The following is a 17,607-nucleotide window of genomic DNA, read 5'->3' as shown; positions in this document are numbered from 1 at the left end:
TTTTGAAGACTTTCCATATTTCTAATCAATTTTACAGCTTCTCTCAAACCCCTGCTATATATCGTACCCTTTATTAATCCTAATGGACACATGCTGTAGTCCCTAGGCTTTATGGCCACTGAAGGCATATTGGTGATCAAGGATGAATGGAATGTCCTCCTGTTACCTATTAATAGATAGTGGACATGAACCAAGACCTGGTAAGTATCTGAACTGAAGAGGTGTTAAGGGATAAATTGTCTTAGGTGTGCAGAAGATTATATTTCACTAAAACTCAAAAGGAAATGAAACTTTTCTTAAGCCCCAGAATATTATGTAGGTCCAAGAAGGATAAATGTTAATGATAGTTTAATGGAATAGGGCAATGTGGGATCAAAGTTCGAAAGTTCCCACAACAAAACGGTACACAAATTATTTAGAGATTATTTAGAACCATTCCTTTGAGGTTTTTTTATTTTCGAAGTATTACAGAAAAGACAACTTTACATTGATAAATATCAGAATGCATGGAAGGAAACAATGTAGAGAAAATACTGAGGAAAACAGTACTTGCTGTTCAACCAAACAACAGTACTTGCACGCTTAAAAGGGTTTGAACATTTTAGATGAAATGATTTAGGTTAAAGGCACTACAACTTTTTTGCTGTACCCACCTAAAATGTCAAGTTCCACTAACTCCTTTTTTTACTAAAACTTTGTGTATGTTGGCTTTTCAGAACAAAACTAAATTCTAATCACCATTCACTTGTAATACCATTCTTCTTTTCACAGGTATTTCATGTCACAAAAATATCTGTCTAAAAGTCAGTTATCTACATACAGTGTAAAGTTAGCATTTTCAGAGCAAAATACAATCATACAGAAATAGATAATAAACACATACTGCAGGCTGCATGTTTACTTACCCAGTAGTAAAAGTTAGCATGCAAAATCTGAATATTAACTTATGCAATAACTTTCAGAAGTTGTATTTCTTGCTCTCTCGATAAATATTCCTCTTTGCTTTTTCTTCCTTTAGGTTACTTAGCTCCTGTATTTGCTGCCTTTACCTGGAAAATTATTTTTTTAGGCATCTGGGAAAATTTAAAGAAAGAACTTCTACTGTCTGCATTGAAACAAGGCTTTTAATATTTTTTGTGTTGCAACTTAGAAGAAAAGTAATAAAGCTTCTGGAGCTGGGGTGGAAGGGTAGAGAAAGTTGTTGATCCCAAGAGCAACCCTCTTTTGGCTGCCTTTTTCCAGATTCAAACCATTAATCTATTTCAGTCAGCAGAAGATACAATAGCAGCAGAAACAGCAATTGCACATGGAACAGGTCTGGCAGATGTTCTAAAGAGAGAACATTATTTAAGATTCAGAACACTTAAGAGATTTGGAAAGATTTGGCAAAGCAGATCCGTAGAATTTAATTGTAACAGAAGAGATTTCCTTAAGTCAAGGTTATCTATCTAAAAAAATGATGTCTTTCAAAGAATTAACAGTTTGCTTTTTCTCCTTTGAAAGAAATAGTCAAATTCTCATTGGTACAAACCCACAAAAAGACTTTCTTGTTAGACTTTCTTTCATGCTTCTTCCAGTACCTTGCATTCCTAGTGCCTGGCACAAGCAACCTAGTCTCTCAGAAAGGAAACTTCATCCTCCTAGTCTTCCCTAATTCTTTTATTCTGAAGTTGGGCTTAATACCACAGGAACTTCTTTAATTTTGATACCTCACTAGACAGCTGACCTGAACTGAGGAAGAACCTCAAAGGGGAGCTTAACCAACCTGCCATGCTTGTTTGGCAAGTTAGCCTTTTTACAGCAAACTATCATGTACTGGTTATCTAAATACAGAAATGAAATCCTTGAGTCTAGTATCATATTAAGAAAGTTTTTAAAATGAATGCCCAGATACTTCCGAGGTCTGTGAAACACCTATCAGTATCTGAGTTTTTTATATTTTGTTTTAAAAAGTTTCTGTTGCCTGCTATCTGAAGCCTGTTTGAGACAGCTCATTAGTGTCCACTACTGTAGGCTTCCTGTTGCCTTCAAAAATAGATTATTTTTCCTGTAATGGTTACCTCATTTAATAATTCTGAGTTTGTAAATATCCCCAGGCTTCTTGTATAAGCCCAAGTCAAGAGTTTAACCAATTCCCCTCTAAACATAATGTGGAAAACTCAAGCCTGCATGGTGAATTTCATATACTACAAAGTCCCATACACCCACATTTCTTACATATATATGGAAAAGTTTGCTTTACTGCACTAGTTTTTACAAGTTCAGGGCTGACTCCATTTGGTTTTCTGTAATATTTCAGGATTAATGTTTTTCAATGTAATTTTTTAATAAATTATTTGGATCAAATCATTAATTTTGAGCTTGAACTTTTTTTCTTAACAACTAGAATTAAGCTACAAATCACAAAAATCTCATACTTTTCAGACTAATACAGGTGAAGTGTTTTGGAATAGGTGCTTTCCTTGAAAATGGAAGAAAAGAGAGGTAAGAGTGAAAAGAGTGACAAAGAAACAGGAGAGATGTAACAGCTGAAGAAACAGATGGGTTTTATGGACTTTGCTGAATTTCCTGTAAGATGACAAAATAACTTACAATAGAGGAAATTAAGTAATCAGTAGGAATTATAAATAAACGCTACAAGCTTGTACCATGGCTTAAACTAGTATTTCTGTTACATTTAAAACAGTCTTGAAACTCCCTTCCCCTCAGATCTGGGTTCGATACTAAATAAAGTGTGATAAATATTTTGAAATAGATGTATATATAAAAACTGGTCGTCAAAGTTGATCAGCTGTTCTTGTTTGCATTGTCTTAGGACCATCTGTCTTCAGCTTTAAATTACTGTAGTGGAATTGTCCCAAAAATAAGCTATAGTTTTGGGGTTTTTTAATTAAAAGTAGGAGCTAAACATTGTCATTTGTGAATTTTTATCTTCAGAATATCACTGCATACTAATGTTGCCTCAGTTATGAATAGAGGATCCATAAAAGCAGCTTATAAAAACTAAGCTTTAAAATTCACTGGGATGAAAGAATGCTAAGTCATTATTCATGTACAGTTATTATACAGGATGTTTCTTACAGCTCAACTTAATTCTTTTTTGAAATTCTCTGATGCCTAAAAGTCTGCCAGGATATTTTATAAACTATTACACTAAGTTGAAGCCTCAGGAATATTTATATAAAATACAGATAAATAAGAATTAATCATTCTTCTTCACAGTACACTTTCTCAGTGGGACAAATATTTAGCTTACGCAGAAAAATGTAAACAGTCACATTTTGAATACTAGCTAGAGTTTAAATGAACTGTACTAAACAGCCTGTTCCTCTTACAGACTCTTCTCCTTTGTTGGTGTTATTTACACTCCAACATTTTAGGAAAATATTTGCATTTATAGATAAACATTTCCTTCTGATCTTATTTCTCTTTTTTTTTTTTTTTCAATATAAAACTATGATCTTGACAGGATTTTCTTGTACTGGATAATCACTGGTTTAGATTGTTTCTGTATTTTCCATCCATGTACTTGCATCTCTCTAATCTCTGGTTTCTTCACTCTTGTACTTCTGCAATTGCATATTTTCTGTTATCACTACCTCAGCTCATATTCTTCTTTGTCCCCTATAATTGTCTTTATGATTGTTATACTAGAATTTCTTGTGAACAGTTTCAGTGTTCTGGCATTTTTATTGTAGAAGCATTTTTATCAAGTTTTTTTATCCATCCTTGTTCTTATTTACTATGATTTGTTAAATGCCCCCACCAATTTAATATGTATTCAAATTAAGTGAAAATGTATTATACAAATTTATTTGAATGTGCTGAAAATAACTTTCCATTTTTTTAGGTGCATAAAAAAGTATACATACTTTATATCAATAAAGAGACAAAAGGATTTTCCCTGGTGACTCATGGTGAAGCTGTAATTTTTGTGCTGTGAATGTGTATTTCCTTCAGCTATTTGTAAAACAATATTTTTAAAAAGCTTTGACTCCGTGACTCCAGCCTTTGGTGCATTCTATAGCACAGTCTGTTCCCTAGCTATTAGCTGGATGGCAGATGCGCACATCTTTCTTCTGCTATCTGGGAAAGACAAATGAAGGAAACACCAGGTATCTACTTTGTTTCCTGGTGCCCATTGATAGAGGCTGATGTATGCTAGTAACAAGTGCCAAGACATGAATAGTGAAATTCACGTCTTATGCTGTTGTACAGAATACCATTGTAACTACCATAAATAGCTGCTGTAATGCTACATGGACGGTAATTACACTATCATTTAGATAGGTAATCTTTTGATGTCAGCAATTAGAACTAGAATCTAAAATGGCTATTTGAAACTACACGAAAGTATAAGGAACACTACTAAAACATAACACGATTGCTTTTCTGAACTTTAAGCCCCTATCCATTCCGTCATTAAATATAGTTTGATAGATAAATTATGCATAGAGATATACGAACTCTAATAAGGGTTACTTCAACCATCCTTGTCTTCAGATGAAGCTGATTCAGAAACCAAGAAGGGTACAAACTTCCATTCCCCAGAGTTGGCATCATGGGGTGATTGGAGATCACAGGAAGATCATGGGAGGATTACATATGAGATCTGAATTCTCCTAACTCCAATAACCCTTATAATCTCATTAAATAAGGAACATTTTAGGGAGGGAAGGGGGGTGTGTGGCAGGGATCATAATGTGTTGTGTCTTAAACTGTGGCTTGATTAAATATTTCCTTTGGCAACAGTACTGGCTCAGGCAGCACACAACTCCTCTGTTGCTCTCTACAGAATGACTGTCTAGAGAATTGAGCCAGTCAAAAATAAGCTCTAACGACCACAGCAACACTAAGGAAACTAGAGTGAAGAGGGTAGCATAATCTGTTAGATTAGTATTTATGAAATACATGTTCCTTAAATTATGCACAGGTATTAGATAATTAAGGGGTCCAGTCTCCAGTTATGTTACCCAAGCCCATCTCAGAAATCAAGATATATGACATGAAAAATTAGACTAGCACAAAGCCAGTAGGAAAAAGAGCAGATGCAAGGACTCTTGCCATCTACTGAGAGACCTATAAAGAAGGCTACAGGTAATTCTCTTTGCTTTTTGGCTTCTATGAGTATTTTTATTCTCAATGTTCCTAGCATCTACAGCATGAGTTACCCAGTAATAAAGGTACTGGTCTGAGACATAAAAGGTTGAAAGACGGTTAGATCTAGGTATTTAACTTTCAGACCAAATTGCAGTAACTGTTAAAATACCATGAAACAGTTTGTACTGATCCAGTGCTCTAATCCACTGTAGAAAACATAGGCCACGGATATTATTGTTAAGAAAGCTTAGGTGTTGCTCTCCCTCACATTGTGACTCCTATGAGACTTGCACTGCAGCTGCTCAGGTGGAAACACTTCCATGTCTAATGTGCCAAAAAGGAAAAAAAAGGAAACCACAGGCATGAACAGCATTTTCAAGAAGCTGTAAATGTTACCACTTTGAGGTTTAGGCATTTCTGAGGTAGGATTATACACCTAAAATCTGCTCAACTATAAAGAATCAGTCTGTCTTGAACCAGTACCCTACCACAGTATAAGATATGAATTGGATACCCCAGAATCCAGTTATTAAATGTTGACATGCTTAACACTGCTCCTGATAGCAAATGGTAAATTTTGCTACCGACTTCAACATGATGGATTGCTTACGTTCCACAAGAGCTTTGCTTGTTTGGTTTTTCACTTTTCAGTGGGAGTTTTATTAGAATGAATGGAGGTTTCACAATTCTTGACAGTCTTCTAATTTCCTGCTTTGATTCATGTAAGTATTAATCACCACATACTGTAATAACATGGTTCTTAGAACTTTGTAAACAATCTTTCTGGACAGACATCTAGTGTTAGGAAGTGGCACTTAATATCTATGCTTAAGATGAAATGGCCATAATTGCAAAAGAACAAAACCTCGGCAGAAAGGACTCTGAAAAATTAATAGAATTATAGAACAATAGCTTTTGTTTGCTTTTGTTTTCAGCTTGCTTACAGTGATCCTGCCAAAAGAATGTGGAATTGTGTTTCACAGTCTATGACTAGATCAATTTTAGAAGATAATTTTGATGCAGCAATCTCTTCTAGTTTCTCACTGCCTGTTCTTCCCTTCTCTGGACCCAAATACTATTTCATATTTGCACTTACTGATTAAAGTATGTAAGCAGAAAATGTTCTGAAAAACATACATTTATTTAAATGATAACACAATAGAAAATCTCATTTGAATTTCCAAATTTGATTTAGCCATTCTGACAGTACATATATTTAAATCCAAATATTTCTACACAAAGACTTGCAAACTGAAGTTTATCATATTCTACTGTAAAAGATTCCAAACACAAGTAATCACAACTGAACTTAGAATGGAGAACTAATCAGACTTGCATGTCTTTAAACAGAAGAATAGACTTTTGCCCAAAAGGTCTATTTAATAGTTTGAAGCACTGATATTTGCAAACAGATTTCTTAGGAATATATATATCATTTTAAAACAACAGCATTGCAAAGCATAAATAATTTTGATTTGAAAGGAAAATCATCTCTGCAGAAGTGAACACAAAAATAGGCCAGCATCTCAGTCACTACTAGAACTGTCTGAACTATCAGAAGATGAACTTTTTTCCTTTCGCCTCTTCTTTTTTTCCTTTTTATGATGTTTTCCTTTCTTAGATTTATTCTTTTTTTCCTTTTCCCTTTCTTTTTTATGTGATTTTTGTTTTTTTGACTTTGGCCCATCCTCTTCAGCTGCACTTGATGAGGAAGATCTAGGAAAAAAATATATATACACAGATTGATATATAATTAAAGAATAATGCCACAAACATAATGTGGGGGGCTTAATTTCAGTATTTATATAATGTCACAAATGGAATGTGGTGTAGAATTGTACATCCACTGGAAAGCTTATGATATCTTGGTCTGCATGTTCAACTGAACGATGACTTTTCTAATTAGACTATTGTGATAGATAATTAGACTACCTAATTAGACTATCGTGCCAGAAAAGCAGTATGTTTATAATAGGTTAATTAACAAAGGAATAGGCAAGTTGTGTTTATAACGTTCACTAAGAAAAGACTGAATACAGATTGACAGAAAACTGAAAGTATGACAATATGATAGAGCTTCCAGCTTTTAAAATATCTTATGATCAATAACAATGCTACAGTAATACCTTCAGACAAATCTTAACGTGTTTCTCTCGCATAAAAATCTAAGAGAAATATGTATGACAAATTTGGATGCTCTTGCAGCTGCTAATATTGGTCTCTAACCAGCAGTGATGAGTGATTACATACATACAAGAAATAAGATGACAGTAAAAGAAAAGACACGATTATTATACTCAAGAGGGCAGGTTTGTGCTATTGTTTATATGATTAATTATTAATTACTTGCATGTAAAGACTACAGCCAGCAGACTGACTCTTTTCTACTGTCTTTGTAAGTTTAAGTTAGAGCTACTTTATGTAAATAAGGAAGGAGATAAATGCCAATACAACCGGTGCTAAATCTTCTTTCCTTATTTCTGAAAAACACCATACTGTGGCCTCCAAATATATTATACGTTTCCTAGCTCTTAATGCAGTTCCTGGGATATTGTCTCATCAACAGTCCTAATGACTAACCAGTCTACAGTCTCATCTAAAACGAAAAAAGTTAAAAAATCAGTCAGCAGGCCAAAACTCAGATTCGCAATAGATTTGGGCATTATGACATTTCCCTTTGAAAATGCAGTAACACTTAACTTAGGCTTCTACGGTAACAGGAACATTAAAAGTCAACATATGCTAAGTAAAACAGAAATTTTCCTTTTGATAGCTACATATTACTCAGAGTGTGTGTGTCTACACATGCATGTGTGCACACAGTGAATCTTAGGGTCTCTGAACTGCGGGGAGGTTTCTCTAAGCTCGGAAACAACCTCATATTCCTCCTGACTCACCGCTCTTTTCCCACCACATCTTGCCTAGTGTTGAATAGTGAGTGAGAGGGAGCATTGCCAGACCTGCAGACCTCCTGCTTGCTAGAGCTTTCTAGACTTCCATGGTTATAACTCCACAGCAGAAAGCCTATTATGACTTTAGCACATCTCAAGAACAAACAAGTTCTCACCAGAAAACAGGAAGGTTTTTAAACCAAAGAGGTACTTGCAAATGAAGTTGCACCAATAGAAGCAGTGTTCTCTGAGAAACAACCCAAACATCAGAAATATTTCTAAAGCTCTATTTTGAAAATAAGATAGGTATGTGATAGAGTTACCTTTTCCTTGGTCTTTTTAACTTTGTTTTTTCTTTGCTTTTTCGTTTTTGTTTCTTTTTTTCTTCTTCCTCATTTAAATCTATGGATAAAAAGTTACAGTTTACAAAACACTTGTCTGAATTTAAGATCAGTATTAAAAGAGTGCCTCCAATAGCAATGTAATGTTACCAGAAAATTCTTGTTAAAAGTTTTTCTTTCATTTCCTCCAAATTCTGGTCTAGTATAGTAATTTCAGAAATATTTACCAGAGTGGCAGAACTTTTCATACAACTTACATTCTAATGACTTTGATCCAAGCACTATAGAGGAAGGAACGCCTGTAAAATGTAGCAAATTTGTGACTTTTTCTCTATGTTTACATCAGCTTTAGGTTTTCATATCCATTCTTCTGTATTTTAAAAGACTTGCCTGAGTCTGAAAACAGGTCATTTAACTAGAATGCACAAAAAAAAAAGAATATTCCCTTAGGCTTACCTGAATTACTTTTATACATCCTCATTTCACAGTTCAAAGACAGCTATGCCACAACTAAGATAAATTTGAGTTAACTGTCAATACTGCCTACAAAAATTGGCAGAAGAGTCATCCCTCATCTGGTCATGTTTGTTTCCTGCCCTGACACTTTACAGCACTGTATAGCATCCTCACATTTCACTTACAAGCAATATTTTTATCACACTGGATGAAATTTCTGGCCTTAGACTTATCTATAGCAGTTGAAAAAGTATTTTTGAATTCTCTGAAATGCAAATCTACTACATAAATACACATTACAATGTCAGCTAATGGGAAAATACTGTCTTTACAATTTATGCTTAAAACAGACAGCAAATTTATAACTTTCCATAGAGTCTGCATGGTAATGCAGTTATTCATTTGCTACCATGAATAGAAATTACTGGTACCAGAATGTTCTGGAGTGAAATTTTAAAGAATTCAATGTGAGTTACAAAAACCAAATTACTTTTGGAGCAATTAAAAACCACGAACAAGAATGTGTGAACAAGCACTCAATATTTTTTTAAGAAAACTGTGCAAAAATCTTGAGATGAGGCCACTTGAAAATGGCAAAATCCTGCCTAGATAATTGAAAATTAAAGATCCATATCTCCTTACAGTACCCATAGCAGCCACAATTCAAGAAAGAAGATATAATAAACAGTTACTATGAGATCAAGTAAACAGCTGTTTTTTCTGCAGATATCCATCTTCAAAGTTTCAGGCAAAAAATCCCCCTTATATCCAAAAGAACATAATAAGAACAAGTTTTTCCAAAGAGATTGTTCTGGAAAGGAACAGAAAGGACTGTTACAGTACCAACTCAGCACTCCTGACAAGAAGACTATCCATTTCTTTTGAAATGTTCCAGCAAATGACAAGGTTCTATCTATCCCTTCCCTTTCCTAAATAACATGTATAGTAGGAACTGAATGTAAGCCTAGAATGTGAGAGCAATAGAACAAAACATGACATTTCAAGGGGCAGAGGGGAAGAACATTCATGTATTTAAAACTTCATACAGTGGAACAACCTCCTCTAAGAAGGAGGGAGGGGAACAGCCTCTTAGGAGCCCAAATTCAAATGAACTCCAGTTATTTGTTAAATAACCGACCTATTCTCTGTCTGACAAACAACTGATGCTCAGACCTCACAAACAAAGAACAGTACTTCTCCAAATATGAATGTTTAAATCCAATTCACTAGCTGTTTTAGTCAAAACACTACTAAGAAATTCAACTGTCCTATTTGTCATTAGTTTTAAGAGTTACTATTAACTTCAAGATGTTTAAAGTACATGCCATAAACAACAGATTAACTCTGAATATCCATGTCATTTTCTCCTAAGCAGCTTCTTAGTAACAGTCTTACAACCTTTTGCATTTAGGAGCCCTTTTTGAGATGTTCCAAATTATTAATTTGCTGATAGGAATTAATAATAATTAAAAAAGATGTGGGTGTATCAAATCTCTGAAGCCTGAACACATGAAGTAAAAGCCCGACTATTAAAGCACAGATTAAAAACAACTAACAGCAGTTATAAAAAATGGGCATTCCCATTATCCAATTTATTTGTTAAAAAAACCAAAACAAACCCAAAAAAAAACAACAAACAAAAAAACCCTAACAACATCTTACTCTTTTTTTCACGCATGGCTTGCAATCTCTGTAGTTCTTCTTCCTCACTGTCTTCACTGCTAGTGCTGCTAACATCTAAAACAATATCTCTTTGCGGATCTACCCGGAGGAAGTTTCGACATTCAAATGTCAGATGACCAGCTGAACAAAACAAATATTCAGAAAGAAAAATTAAAATTTACCAAAAAACATCAGAAACTAAAGAACATACATTTTAGTATGACTCAGTTTTGAGAAGTGAAAAAATGCTAGGCAGCAATCTGTGAAAAAGGAGGGAGAAGGCTTACTTTGAAGAAACCTCAAAGAATTTCGATGGGTTCTCCCTTTAAGAGTGCTTTATGACCTCTCTCTTATACCTAATTTAAAGATTTTGCCCAACCTTTACTTTCCCCCCTTTTTTTTTTTATCGTCTCAGATCCTTCCTGAAGAAATTACTTAAAAGCATGGAGCAAAATATTTAAAAAAACCATAGCAAGTGTGTTACATTGATCTTTCTGTCTCCCTCTAGTGTTACAGAAGAATCCTGTTCACTTATTGGACAAACTTTAACAACCAGTACTTAATACTGACTAAGGTACTACTTGGATAGTATTTTTAGTTTTCCAAGTTACATCTCGATAATCATGACCAGAGTTAGAAACCTACTGGAATAACAAAGACATATAAAACAAAGTGAAGGTATGATTTGGGAGAAACTAAGCTAAAAACACTGGAATTCAAGTTGCAATTGAAATAAACTCATCTTCATATCAAAATACCTACATCTGAAGAGAGAACTTTTAGGAACATAAACACAGGATGTGTGATTTGACTACAAGTTTTGTTCTCTTCCAGAAAGTTTGATATTTACTGCATGGAGAAATGAACCACTAAATCTATATTGATATCCATGCTATGTTGGAAGAACAGATATACAAAGCAATTAATTCACGAAATTTTTTGGAGGCAAAGCCAACAGTGAAATAATGAAGCAAGCTTTTTTGCCTTCACCCCACATAACATTTATTAAAAAAGATTAAATCATTCTGTTAAAAGTTCAGCACAATTTACTGCCAAACAGTGCCCACCGCTCCATTGTTCTAAAACTAAGAGGTAGTGATTAAGAGACTAAAATCTTCACTAAGACCTGTCTCCATTCATCAGGAGAGCAGCCACAGAGATACTTGTATGATCAGAGCATAATGCAAAGCATGAGCTAAATTCTAACTACAGAACTTGTAAGTGACAGAACCGTTTCTTGAAACATAGAATGCACAAAGTATGTTTTCTTCACACAGATCATACAGATTTAAAACTATTTTTTCTTTTAAAACAGACCTAAGTTGAGCTGAAACGCTTGCCTAAGTTTGCAGTGAGACTCAGAAGAAGCACAAATGCTAATCTCATCAGATATCAGACCACGCATTCAATTCAAAGTTTCTCCAGTAATTGCATTGCAAATGTAGCATATGTGAATAGAATTGTAAACTTTCTTTTTTTTTTCCTGAGAAAACTCAAGGGTTTTCAAATGCAGAAATAGGTGTGAGTAGCCAGAGAATGTACAGAAAATAAATAAGTTTTTAAAATATGGTAATTTAAACTGACAAACGCCTGTGCAACAAGGGAGAACATTTTTATTTCCTCCCACTCCTCAAAAGGCAGTTCCAAAATCATAAACTGAAGAAAACACTGTAACTCTATATTGCTTACTACAGACTTACGGTAGCCACACTTCTTGCATCCTGCTCTGATGTTATCCTTATTTCCACCTGAAAGAGAAAATTTCATCAATTAGGGGTTGTTAAACAGAACTGTCAAGTTTCTTTTAAATCTAGCTTGATACTGTCAATACACAGACAGGAGTGATCCTGCCTCAGAGTATTAAGTACACTAAGATGTCTTAAAAAAACTTAAAGAAAAGCAAAACTGCATTTCTAAGGCCAGTTTTCTGTGCATTAATCTACTGCCAAATCCTCATTTCATTTATTCTGATCTTTCTATTATAATTTTAATAATTATTCCATGTCTCTGAAGGTTTATGTATTTGTTTTGTTACAGCATGAACACGGTAATAGCTATCTGATATTCCAGTGATAATGCACACTACAAATCTACTTATAACTTCTAGCAGCACATGGATGCTGACAAACAGTCACTCGGAACTCTGAAGTAATTTATATTTTAATTACAAGAACTGTGATAAAAAGCCAATTTAAAAAAAAAAAAAAAAAAGGTAAACAATCACTCCTGAAAAGTGACAAAATACAAATGCAAATTAAAAAAGGAAAAAAAAAACCCCAGCTGAACTAATCGTTAAATTATTCTGAATCCAGACAACATGATGCCAAATAAAAAGAATCAATGGTGCAAGAAAGCAAATGTGGAATAAAGTGAAGTGAGTAACAGAAAAATCTGTAAATGCTGTGCAGGAAGGAGGACCAGAATAGCACAAATTTTAGGGACAGCAAGTGTGTGATTTTCCCATCTGATCTCACAGTTAAATTAAACAGACATAGTAGGACATGACTCAGAAGAAGAGAAACCCCAGAGACTTGCTCCCCAAAAATAGATCAGTATCCTTAATGAAAGTCACAACTGAATTTTCAAAATCAAAAGGTGCCCTTCTATCTTTCAACTGAATAAAATATATAAAAAAGCAACTTAACTATATACAGTTTATCTAATAACTAGGTAATTTATTTAAATAAATAATTAAGCAAACACAAGGAGAAATCCATGGCAGAAATTAGTGAACCAGAAAGGAGGTACAACAGCTCCATGAATTTAAACTTTGGTTTACTGAGACAAGCACTGCCTTTAGAATACTCTACTCAAAACAACAAGGGAAACCTTCAAACCCCAGGCTGAAAAACTAACATGGAAACTTCCACAACTCACTGGTCTATGCCCTGAAGAGCACTGGAAAGCAAAGCAATAGAGGTACTTACATTCCATTATGATACATGGTTTTCTGTGGATCCTCAAACCTTACTACTACATGTCACCTTCGAGGTCTATAAACTCAGCAGTGTGTAGGTGCCTGTTTTATGACTATCTTTTGAGGGAAAACCATGAGAGGTAAGGAGGTAGGGAACATGGAAAAAAGTCTCAAGAACTAAGGAACAAAAGTATACCTGTGTCTTGCAATGTCATGTCAAAGAAATACTCAAAACAGCATTGGCTTGTTCACTACACCTTGTGACTAACATGCAAGATCACCCAAGCTACATATTTTGTCTCAGCTTTCGAAAATACTCAGTAAACTTTGGTGCTACTGTGTAACTGACCTACAGGTAAAGAAAGAGTTGGTCTTGCATGCAAGCAGGGTCAGTACGGTCATGCACACACTACAAAATCTCCCATAATACATGGAGGCGCCATTTGTCAGGATTTCCAAAAAAAACCAACCCTGCAGATGACAAGAACATTACCACCAAATACTTGCACCAAATTCCTGAGGCTGAAATTTAATTGTTAATTTCGGCTTTAAATAATAATGTTAGAAGCTGAGTTTTAGACTAGGTGAAGTTTTAGATTATTAAATCAAATTACTGGAACAGGTTGCACAGAGAAGTTGTGGATGCCCCATCCCTGAAAGTGTTCAAGGCCACATTGGATGGGGCTTTGAGCAACCTTGTCCAGTAACTTGTACCCGCCCATGGGAGGAGGATTGGAACTACATGATTTTTAAGGTCCCTTCCAAACCAAACCATTCTGTGAGTCTATGAATCTTCCTGTTCTCATTCCTTTGTTCCAAGATGTTAATCCTCCAGATTTATAACTGACACAGCAGCAACCACCACTAAGGACCTTATTCATTCAGTAGAGCACAAGGTTGCAAAAAAAGCTTTGGAAACCTCTGAATGCAAACATGAGACATCTTCCTCAAGAACCCTTTCCAGAATGGAAGCAAGCTTATTAAGGTCTTCTCTTTTTTCAAGAGAAGGAGCTTACCAAGGCTCAGGCTTGTTCAGCTGTTCTTTAACCAAACACTCCTCATGTCTTAGGATCAAGAAATTTTGAAGCAGTGGCTGTGTGTGTGGCTAACGCAGACCCAAATACCTTGCAGACAGTGCAAGGTTTCTTCCTGTCTTCTCTCACCACCATTCTCAATGGTTCCATTTAAACAGTAATCTAGTGGGACACAAGCTTTAATCCAGAACAAACGACGAGGAGGAAAACCAAGTCTGACAACAACCATTCTTTGGATCTAACTTTAGAGAAGGTGGCTTATAGTAACAGACAATAGGAACACAGATTATCTCTCATCCAAAATTCTGGGGAGAGGCGCCCTAGGCGTAGAAAGAAGGGACTGCACGCAAGGCTGCGCTCATCAGCGGCTGGTCAGACACCCGCCCTCCCCATCTCGCCCGCGCTGCACCCAGGCCGGCTGGTTTGGAATGCCGGCCGCGAAGACCAAAGTAACGCTTCTCCACCGGCAGCCCGGGCGGCCTGAGGCAGACGCGCCGTCCCGCCGCCCTCCCCGCCTCACACTTCCCGCGGCGACCAGCGGTCGCGCGGCCTCCCCGCGCAATTTTCCATCACCTCACCGCTTTTTTCCCCTTCCCAACAAGTCAGCACTGGGGCCAGCCGGCCGCTGTCCCTCCTTTCCCCGTAGACCTGGCTGGGCGCCCTTACCCGGCAGAGCCATACCGCCCCCCGCCGCCGTCCTCCCCGGCCCGGCCCGGCCCGGCCCGCGCCTCCACCGGCGCCTCTCCCCGCCGGAAGGCTTTGCTCGGCGCACTCTCTGACCGTACCATTCGCAGGGAGGACAGGGGACCTCTGTACTTGACGGGAAACACGGAGAGGGACTTCGAGGAACTGGAGAAGCCTCCGAGTCTTTCTCAAGGGAATTCCTTCCTCAATGACTCCCATATAGACTTTGTCAGGGCATTCACCCCTTCGTCCTTCCTCCAGGCTTGGGCAACCTCCTCCCCACCTCCCTTCGCTGCATAGAGGCGCCCAAGATGGCGGGAGGTTCGGGGTGGTAGGAAGCATTGGTGGCGAAGCGTACCCGAGCGTTGAGCCCGGGCGATTGGTCACCTGCTGGAACGCTCCTTTCGCGACCATGAGCAACATCTACATCCAGGAGCCCCCCACCAACGGCAAGGTGAGCCCCGCCAGGGCAGGAGCTGCGGTGGGTGAGGGGTAGGCGTGGTCAGGCCGGGGCGGGAGCTGCACTGCAGCGGAGGTGAGGGGGCTGCGGGCTGCTGCTGGGGTGCGTGTGTGCGCAAGTGCGTGCGTTCGAGTGAGGGGTATGAAGAAATTGTATGTTGTGGCGGGGGGAAGGAGACAGGTGAGGAGGGTGTGCGGTGGGTGTGTGTGGGTGGGTGTGTGTGTGGGTGGGTGTGGGTGTGGGTGTGGTGGTGGTGGTGGTGGTGGTGGTGGTGGTGGTGGTGGTGGGTTTTGTGTCATGGTGCTGGTTTACTTAAATTTGGTTTGAAGTGATACAGTTGTTAAAAACACTACCTGAGTCAAAGCACAAGGCATAAGGTGTGGATAGGTAACACAGAGCCATGCTTGAAGTGTTACATTTAATTTTCTCTGTTCTTGACTATATCTTAGCAGAGGCCAAGAAGTGGTGGTAAATGGTGTCACATCGAGTTAGTGACCGGTCACCAGTGGTGTCCCTCAGGGCTGGGTGTTAGGGCCAGTGTTGCTTAATATCTGCATTGAGGATCTGGATGAGGGGATTGGGTGCACCCTTGGTAAATTCGCAGATGACACCAAGTTGGGTGGGAGTGTTGATCTGCTGGAGGGTAGGAAGGCTCTGCAGAGGGATCTGGACAGGCTGCATTGATGGGCTGTGGCCAGTGTCTCCTGCACTAGGGCCACAACAACCCCATGCAAGGCTGCAGGCTTGGGGCAGAGCGGCTGGAAAGTGGCCTGGCAGAAAAGGACCTGGGGGTGCTGATTGACGGCTGCTGCACATGAGCCATCTTGTGCCCAGGCAGCCGAGAAGGCCAACGGCATCCTGGCCTGTATCAGCAACAGTGTGGCCAGCAGGGCCAGGGCAGTGATCATCCCCCTGTACTGGGCACTGGTGAGGCCACACCTCGAATCCTGTGTTCAGTTCTGGGACCATTTCTACAAGAGAGATGTTGAGGTGCTGGAGCGGGTCCAGAGAAGGGCAGCGAAGCTGGAGAAGGGTCTGAAGCACAAGTGTGATGAGGAGCGGCTGAGGAAACTGGGGGTGTTTAGTCTGGAGAAGAAAAGGCTCAGTGGGGACCTTATTGCTCTCTACAACTACCTGAAAAGAGGCTGTAGTGAGGTGGGGATCGGTGTTTTCTCCTGAGTAAGAAGCGGTAGCACAAGAGGTAACGGCCTCAAGTTGCACCAGGGGAGGTTTAGAGTGGGTATTAGGAAAAATTTCTTCACAGAGAGGGTGGTCAGGCATTGGAACAGGCTGCCAAGGGCAGTGGTGGAGTCACTGTCCCTGGAAGTGTTCAAAAAACATGTAGATGAGGCTCTCAGTGATATGGTTTAGTGGTGGACTTGGCAGTCCTGGGGTAGTGGTTGGACTTGATGGTCTTAAAGGTCTTTTCCAACCTAGCTGATTCTTATGATTCTATGATTAGGTTCTTAATTTTATTATGCTCTCTCACTACATTGAATGGTATTACTTGTAAGAGAAGTACATGGTTTTGGAGATTTATGGTGTAATTTTTTTTTTCCCCATGTTGTTTCATTATAGAAGTGCTAAAGAGTATCAAAGTATCTATCATGTGCCAGGTACCAACCAGGTCATTGGCCTTGAAGCCTCGTTATACATATCAGTTGAGAACTGTATCTGAATAGATAGTTTTTTACATATTGTACAGGGGGATAAAGTTCCTGTAGTACACATAAAGAAAATGCAAAAAAACCACTCTGGGTTATTCCTGCCTCCGGCAAAACCAAACCCACTCATGGGACTGCTTTCACTCAAGGATGCAGTAAAAGCATCCTTGGGTGGTAAGTGGGTGCACTTAGTGGGTAATGCAGGAGAATGGGGATGTCCAGTGTGTACCTCAAGGGGATTTGATTGTGGGTGAAAATAGTCAATTAATTAAAGTTTATGATGCTGTATAGTACTGACTATTGTTCCGTGGAGGCTATCTGAATAGATACAGTTCTGGCTAGAATTACATATTTTATGTTTTTAGAACATATAGTACGTATTATATACTATACATCTA

General features: G+C 38.1%; 2 protein-coding genes across 9 annotated transcripts in view; one reads left to right on the top strand and one right to left on the bottom strand.

The window, feature by feature from the left end:
• Nucleotides 1–5,742: 5,742 nt before the first annotated feature.
• SREK1IP1 (SREK1 interacting protein 1) lies at nt 5,743–15,530 on the bottom strand. 6 transcript variants are annotated; one of them, XM_030471102.1, is made up of 5 exons: nt 15,187–15,530; nt 12,151–12,198; nt 10,451–10,591; nt 8,315–8,393; nt 5,743–6,816 (listed from the first exon to the last, which is right to left on the bottom strand). In XM_030471102.1, the coding sequence occupies exons 1-5, from the start codon at nt 15,506–15,508 to the stop codon at nt 6,627–6,629; spliced, it is 780 nt and encodes a 259-aa protein (XP_030326962.1). In that variant the 5' UTR covers nt 15,509–15,530; the 3' UTR covers nt 5,743–6,626. The 6 variants fall into 6 exon arrangements, with proteins under 6 accessions (XP_030326962.1, XP_030326967.1, XP_030326968.1 ...); XM_030471107.1 differs by lacking the exon at nt 15,187–15,530 and adding an exon at nt 15,068–15,182; XM_030471108.1 differs by lacking the exon at nt 15,187–15,530 and adding an exon at nt 13,378–14,033.
• The window catches only part of CWC27 (CWC27 spliceosome associated cyclophilin), a 132,969-nt gene continuing 130,727 nt past the window's right edge, over nt 15,366–17,607 (top strand). For all 3 annotated transcript variants that reach the window (XR_003989301.1, XM_030471101.1, XM_030471100.1), the window contains exon 1: nt 15,366–15,539. Coding sequence is in view for 2 of the 3 variants with exons in the window: in XM_030471101.1 (XP_030326961.1) it covers nt 15,498–15,539 (42 nt within the window). In the remaining variant the exon portion in view is untranslated. The remainder of the gene's footprint in view (nt 15,540–17,607) is intronic.

Source organism: Strigops habroptila, chromosome Z (assembly GCF_004027225.2).
Source record: "Strigops habroptila isolate Jane chromosome Z, bStrHab1.2.pri, whole genome shotgun sequence".
NCBI classification, from domain to species: domain Eukaryota; kingdom Metazoa; phylum Chordata; class Aves; order Psittaciformes; family Psittacidae; genus Strigops; species Strigops habroptila.
This window is presented reverse-complemented; position numbering and strand designations above follow the sequence as displayed.